Source organism: Patiria miniata, unplaced genomic scaffold, assembly GCF_015706575.1.
Source record: "Patiria miniata isolate m_02_andy unplaced genomic scaffold, ASM1570657v1 HiC_scaffold_29, whole genome shotgun sequence".
Lineage (NCBI taxonomy): Eukaryota > Metazoa > Echinodermata > Asteroidea > Valvatida > Asterinidae > Patiria > Patiria miniata.
In genome coordinates, this window is record NW_024037068.1 from 8,711,678 (window position 1) to 8,719,481 (window position 7,804).

Below are 7,804 nucleotides of genomic sequence, written 5' to 3' on the forward strand. Positions count from 1 at the left end.
ATTAGTAACTAATGGATTAACCCAAAATTCTCCAATGTCCACCATGTAAAAATTGGATGCAGCCTCGATCGCCCAAAATCATCCGATACTTCTTGAATTTGTTCAGTGGAGGATGACCACCGCCTCAATCCTGCAAAATCCTCCAACAAACACTGTCAATACTTTGAGCGGTGCCGATGACATTCAGAAGCAGTGCGGATGATATCGAGCAGAATGCAGGGCTCAATTATGCATGACTGAATATAAATAATGCTGGAAACAGCCTACCAAATTGACACAATGCATCCTCCAAAATCAACCGACCCCTTTTTTTTGACATTCAGTCTCAATCCTAAAAAAATACCCTCCAAAAACGCTTGGATGATTGAAGAGGATTGAGGAAGGTTTAGGAGTAATCCTTTAACCCTAAAGGGGCCGGGTGGGGGGGATTCTGCCCCCCCCCCCTAAAGATCTCAGCCATCGAGTGACGAAAAATTTTGAAACTCAGCACATGCATAGAGCAACTCTTCCTAAACATGCCCAAGAAATTTCATGACTATAGATCAAAGGGTTTTGGAATTATGGCTAATTAATTATTCATATGTATGAATGGCAATTCTGCTCGGTGTGCACGACGTATATGCGAAAATTCAGTTTTCACGGCGCGTAGCGTTGGAAAATTTTTATGTTTTTTATCCGATTTTTATGTTTTTGGTATCAAAAGATGCGCAAAGCTCGAGGCTAAAAAGTCATAACAGCTCGGGTCGCTAAAAAATTTTTTTTAGAGGCTATCGCGGAAAATGTTGAGGGGGGGGCGGATTCCACACCCCACCCCCCCCCCCCCCGGCCCCTTTAGGGTTAATACCTAACCCTTGCTGTACTGTATCGTCGAGGACACTCCAGCAGTGTTTCAGTTGAGTAACTTGAGTCAAGTCTGATCCTGAATAGTGTACTATATATCAGTGACCAGCCAGTGCTCGATCCGAGTCAGTCAAACTAATATGGTTAACCGTACTTCCCGATCGAACTTGCGTTTTAGCAATCTGTTTGCATCGCCACTTTGTTCGGGCTCCAGAGTCGGAGGTTAAGGTCTGGGGTAAGAGAGAATCAAGTGTAGAAACCGGAGCCCAACCAATGGGATGGGTGGGTGGGGGAAAAACAAACGACCTATGCCCCTCTGAGCCGAGACTCGCGGAAAACCCTAAACGGTGCCACCTTCACCGTTGATCCTCGCCGCAACCAGATGAACCGATGATAATTCTCTACTTTTGTAGCACGTTTCCGACACAATACTTATATGAACATCTTCATCCCTTAAAAATTTGTCAAAGAGCCATTTTCCCTTGAAATTACAGTTAACTTAATTTTCACAGATTTTTCAACATATTAAGCCAGATGAGGAGTCCGTGAAAACACCCTCAAGAAAGTCCCTTTGTTTACCCATGGAGATAGACCCAGTGTACAAAGTGTACCGTTATGTATAACCAATGATAATCCTCAGCAGCCAGGGTCATTAAAAAAACGTGAAAATACCCTTACAGGATTAGTCCTATATAAGCCCCATGTAAATGTCCGTGAAACATCTCTTAAAGATTCGTTTCACGGAGAAATGGACTTTTAATGAATGTTAAAGGGATGAAGATGTTCATAGTAATCGTGTGGTGCTAAAAGGGGTGTCATAGGTTATAGGTGTACCGTATAGCAGTGTTTTTTAAACTAGCAATTCTACATTGGGGGATTTCTTTCTCTAAAACAGAGAATGCAGCAGCAAGCCGGCCGGCCTGGAGCAACCCTGTCCCTGCAGCAGCAACTAGCCGGACCGTCGCGCGCCTCCCTGCACCAGTGGGAGCCAGCCAAGACCCAGCCCATCTCGGCCTGGGGGACACCGATGACGGAAGGAGGCGGGGAGGAGGACGAGGAGGAGGAGGACCCTTGCGTCATCTGTCACGAGGAGATGCTGATGGACACGGTCACGCTGCGCTGCGGACACAAATTCCATCCCGAGGTAACTAATTTACCACTGTCTCGGGCTCTATTTATGTTGGGTGCCTCCATGTACTCAATTGGTTGCATAGGGAAACTTGTAGGAGACCACTGGGGGACATTCAAATGCCTTGCCAATTTGGGCGATTCACAATGCAGTGCGCCACCAAGAGTTTGCCATGGAGAGATCATTTTTCCCAGTGCATTGTGGGAGATGGTCGACAAATTCGCAGCGCGGGACATTTGAAATTGTTAGTTTTGCGGTCAGTAGTTTCGTAAGCGTATGATTCGAGGATCTGTTTGCCCTTTTCTTTTCTTGTTATCAATATGGTGTGTTTTTGTAAGGCTATATATGCCCCAATCTATAACACATTAGCTCAAATTGTCTACTGACACTCATTGAAATGGGCCATGTTTTGTCGACTGTAAATTTGAAAAATGGACTCTCCGTGGCAAACTCTTGGTGGCGCACTGCATAGTGAATCGCCCAGATTGGCACCTGAAGAAGCGACAGGTTTATGGACATTCAAAATAAAGTTGGTAGTGCGTACTTAGCGCCCTATGTGCACAAAAATATGATGCAACAAATCCAACTTTGATTTACTGCTTTAGGAATAATAATAATGTGGCGCTTACATGTAAATATAGCACTTTATATCAAGGGTCTCTAAAGGACTTTACAATTGTTACCCCTGTTCATCAGGTCATGAGACCATTTTTTGTAGCAGCTCGAGATCAGGTCTCTACCTTCTCAGGTACCCATTTATACTCCTGGGTGGAAAGAGGCAATTGTAGTCAAGTGTCTTGCCCAAGAACACAAGCACCTTGTTCCCCGTCAGGGTTCGAACTTGCGAACTTATAGGGTTTGACTTTAGCGGTAGCCTGATAGTCAAAACAGCAGCGGGCTAGTCAAACTATTCCTTAGGTAGCCCAGCTGGTGAGTCAAAAATGATTGGGCTACGGCAAAGATGAAAGGACAGAAAGAAATAAATCTTTAAAATCAGAAAGCGAACCTGTATCAATTTGTGTCTAAACTGTATTAACTGTTAACTGTTAAATTATTAGAAATGTTTATAAAATCACTGACAAGATTGCCTCAGGATACACGTTTTAGATGTATGCACATTGTTGTATATGAAACATTCTATAAAAGAAAAACATGCGGGTTAGTTAAGAGTCTGTTTCAGTGGCCCTGCTGAATAGTGAAAAAAAGTTTTAAAAAAAAGTTTAAAAAAAAAGTCGAACCCTTTCGTAACTATTAGACCACAGCGCTCTGCCAATCAACCATCCAAAACATACATACTGAAATTTGTATCCTTGTGGAGACATTTCTTTGTTCTCGTGTACTAAAGTTTTCGAGTTTGAAAGTACACTTTCAAAATGCTCTCATTTTAACCAGAATTAATTTCCTTGGCTGAAATTCAGACTTAATATCCCTTTTCTAAAACTCTACCATTTGCGACGGATTAACACACCTTGGAAATTCCTAATTTTTGAGTAAAATCCATATATCTATTTTGTGAAAACCTTGTGGAGACGTATTCATCTATAGAAATTGCCCTGTGGAGACGTATACAATCTTTTGTTCCCTATTGTGTGCATGTCTCCAGAGGGCACGGTGTATCAGATCATGAAGGACTAAAAGTCAGCAGTACAGTGTATATTGATATATTTTTTATGTCCTCCACAGTGCATCAAGATGTGGCTACAGGAGCAGCGCACATGCCCCACGTGCCGCAACTACACCCTGCTGCCAGACGAATATCCTGCACCTAAATAAAGATACAACGATGACAAGTTTTATTTCAGCATTCCCCCGCTACAATTTGAACCCATTGGCACCTGTGTTACATTGTATAACATTGATTGTGTTTATTCGCCCATGAATCCATACAACCATAGAGTGTTAGGGCAGTTTTAAGATAAGTTCAACTATGACAAGTTGTTTTTGAAAGTTCCCTGTTACAATTTGAACCCATTGGCACCCGTGTTACATTGTATAACATTGTGTCGATTCACCCATGAATCCATAAAACAACAAGAGTGTTGCCGCATTTTAGAGATCGGTACAACTATGACAAGTTGTATTTGAACGTTCCCGCTACAATTTGAACCCATTGGCACCTGTGTTACATTGTATTAAACATTGTGTTTATTCGCCCATGAATCCATAAAACCATCAAGTGTTTTGGCAGTTTAAAGATAGGTACAACTATGACAAGTTGTATTTGAAAGTTCCCCGCTACAATTTGAACCCATTGGCACTTGTGTTACATTGTATAACATTGTGTTGATTCGCCCATGAATCCATACAACCATAGAGTGTTAGGGCATTTTAAAGATAGGTACAACTATGACAAGTTCTATTTGAACGTTCCCCGCTACAATTTGAACCCATTGGCACCCGTGTTACATTGTATAACATTGATTGTGTTTATTCGCCCATGAATCCATACAACCATAGAGTGTTAGGGCATTTTAAAGATAGGTACAACTATGACAAGTTGTATTTGAACGTCCCCCGCTACAATTTGAACTCATCGGTATCCGTGTTACATTGTATAACATTGTGTTTATTTGCCCATGAATCCATAAAACCATAGAGTGTTAGGGCAGTTTAAAAATAGGTATAACAATGAGAAGTTGTATTTGAAAGTTCCCCGCTACAATTTAAACTCATTGGCACCCGTGTTACATTGTATAACATTGATTGTGTTTATTCGCCCGTGAATCCATACAACCATAGAGTGTTAGGGCATTTTAAAGATAGGTACTACTATGACAAGTTGTATTTGAACGTTCCCCGCTACAATTTGAACTTTTTGGCACCTGTGTTACATTGTCTAACATTGTGTTTATTGGCCCATGAATCCATAAAACCATAGAGTGTTAGGGCAGTTTAAAGATAGGTTCAACTATGACAAGTTGTATTTGAAAGTTCCCCGCTACAATTTGAACTCATTGGCACCTGTGTTACATTGCATAACATGTGTTTATTGGCCCATGAATCCATACAACCCTAGAGTGTTACCGCATTTTAAAGATAGGTACAACTATGACAAGTTGTATTTGAACGTTCCCCGCTACAATTTGAACTCATTGGCACCCGTGTTACATTCTATAACATTGATTGTATTGATTCGCCCGTGAATCCATACAACCATAGAGTGTTAGGGCATTTTAAAGATAGGTACAACTATGACAAGTTGTAGCTACAATTTGAACTTTTTGGCACCTGTGTTACATTGTATAACATTGTGTTTATTCGCCCATGAATCCATACCACCATAGAGGTACTTGGAGTAATAGGCAGGGCAGTTTGGGGTGTAACAGGGATTTGGGGGTTGAAATGCTGATGCTTTTGTTGAAGATTAGATCAACTTTGTCCTGAAACTGGATACATGCCCATTATATGTATATATTAATACTGCATTGGTGTCATTCTCATTTCAATTTTTGTTTTCCATTTTAATGATAGTTTGCTCCAACTTCGATCAGTTCACCATTTTAGTTATTTTGTCACTTTTTTTGTTTCGCGGTTTTAGATATAGAATTTGTATTAAAGTCAGTCATCAAACTGTAGTTTGTTTTTTTAGAACAAAACAAAGTTATGCTGTGATATGTTTTAAGGTTATGTGAATTGATTTTGTTCTATCTTTGAAAAATACTGTAAAGAAAGTGAAAAAGGTTGTGATAGTACAAGTACAGTGTATATACCATTAAAATTGGCTCAAACTGTGTGCAGTGTTATGGACAAGTAATTGTAAAGTATTGTCAAAACATTAGTGAGAAATTTGAAAAGTTGTGTAATGGCAAGGCGCACTGGAGGCCTTAGTGTTTTGGTGCAAAAATATCAATAATGAAAAAGATGCCAAAATGTTAATGAAAATACAGTCGACTCTCGTTAATACAAAAACTGTTAATACAAATTCTGGTTATAGCAAACAAAAAGCCTTGATCTTGACTGTGCATTTATGTGCACAATGATTGGGACCGACAATCCTCTTAGTACAAAATTCTGATATAACAAACATTTTTGGCTAGGTACGGCTGACTTTGTATTAACGGGAGTTGGCTGTAATAAGAAATTAAAAAAAAAAAAACCAGAAATTGATGTTACTTTTAGTTGAGTACTATTTCTTTATTTACTTCATTCCAATTCAGGTTGTCGGTGAAAGTGATATTTTGTTAAGATCTTTAAAAAAACATCTTATACAAGTAGTCTAGACTTAAGTAAAATATTAAGTATGTTTACAGTACTGATATTCATAAACATGTAACACTGAAGGTTTAAGACTATTTTTTAAGTCGTATCTTAATCATAAAAACGCTCAAGGAAAAGTTGCATATGCGCATGAAGTTATAAAGTGTATCTTCCAACAAGTGTAGATTAGTCCACACTTCTTTAAAAACATTGAAATTTTTCAATATTTACTGTTTGAAAACTCATTAAAACACATCTAAGATATGAAGTAGGTAGAAATGAATGTACTTTTACTGTTTGTTTATCAAAGTGTTACAAGCACGATTACGACGTTTAAACTCATGTTATGCTGGTTACAATAGAGAGTTCTTATAGACAGTTTTGTGTTACCAAATATTGAACATGCTTAAAACAAAACAAAGATTGATGTGTGTTGAATTTGTAAATATGCCTTTGTTTGGAAACTCTAGCTGTTTTGGTGCGTAGAATAGTTTGCTTTTAGAACAAGGACAATCTATTAAGATGGGAGCCCTGCCCAGGGGAAAAGAAAGGAACTATTGGTTTTAAATGAATTACGAAGAACGCCTGGATAGAAATGTTTGAATTTACGAAGAACGCTTGAATAGAAATGTTGTTTTACATAACTGTCATATTTGAGAGCTGGTTTTCTAAAGTACTTGATATGTTCCCTCAATTGGAAAGATGTTTTATAGTTTTTATTGTTTACCTCTGATACATAAATACTTTTGATGAAAGTCACTTTATGTTATGTGTACTAAATTGGGAAAATAGTAACTTCAGACAGGTTTTCCTCTTTTTGCATTTACTTGTGTGATTATTTTAACTTGTAAAACAAGATGATTTTAATCAAAAAGTTAATACATGTACATGTATGTGCTTTACTTTACTACTATATGTTCAGTTTTTCTTTTTAGTGGTAATTTTCAAAACTTGTTTTGAAAAAGTTGCTTAGTAGTTGTGATGTAAAAAGTGAGTCCATATTTTGAATTCCATGTGTGATTTACTTAATGTTGTTAGAAAAAAGTGTTGGTGTACCGGTATGATACATTTTGCTGTGGTCGTCATTTTCGATTTTAACAAGAAAACACAGGAAAAAACTTAGAAGACAATTTTGTGTTGAGTTTCACGTGTGATTCACTGAAGTTTGTTAGAAAAAAGTGTGGTTGTATGATACATTTTGCTGTGATAATCTTTTTCAATTTTAGCAAGAAGACATGGGGAAGTAATGTAGAAGACAATTTCATTTTTATCATATAACGTTTATGTCTTATAAGTTGTCATTTTCTGGTATCAAAGTAAAATCCATGTATAGTCCATTCTCAATTTATGTAGACACAGTTTTCAAGCAAAATGTTTTAACCATTTCTTTTAGTTATTTTCTGGTAGAAAAGTAGAATTTAGTCAATTCTCAATTGACGTAGGGGCAGTTTTCAAGCAAAATACTTTAACAATTTCTTTTTGTTTCATGTTCTAAACTGTTTTATTGGTTTAATAGTAGAATTCAGGCAACTCTCAATATTCCTAGAAGCAGTGTTTCATGCAAAATTGTATTAACAATCAATTTAATTTTGAAGTCTGCAGGGCCCTGCAGGGGTGTGAAATCTCAGCTGTAAAGCT

At 38.0% G+C, this 7,804-nt stretch overlaps 1 protein-coding gene across 3 annotated transcripts in view; it reads left to right on the forward strand.

Annotated features, from left to right (window-relative positions):
* LOC119735494 overlaps positions 1–7,395 on the forward strand; it is a 90,446-nt gene extending 83,051 nt beyond the window's left edge. For all 3 annotated transcript variants that reach the window (XM_038209199.1, XM_038209200.1, XM_038209201.1), the window contains exons 34-35: positions 1,736–1,984; positions 3,653–7,395. In XM_038209199.1, the coding sequence (XP_038065127.1) occupies positions 1,736–1,984; positions 3,653–3,742 (339 nt within the window). In that variant the 3' untranslated portion in view covers positions 3,743–7,395. The remainder of the gene's footprint in view (positions 1–1,735; positions 1,985–3,652) is intronic.
* The last annotated feature ends 409 nt before the right edge of the window (positions 7,396–7,804 follow it).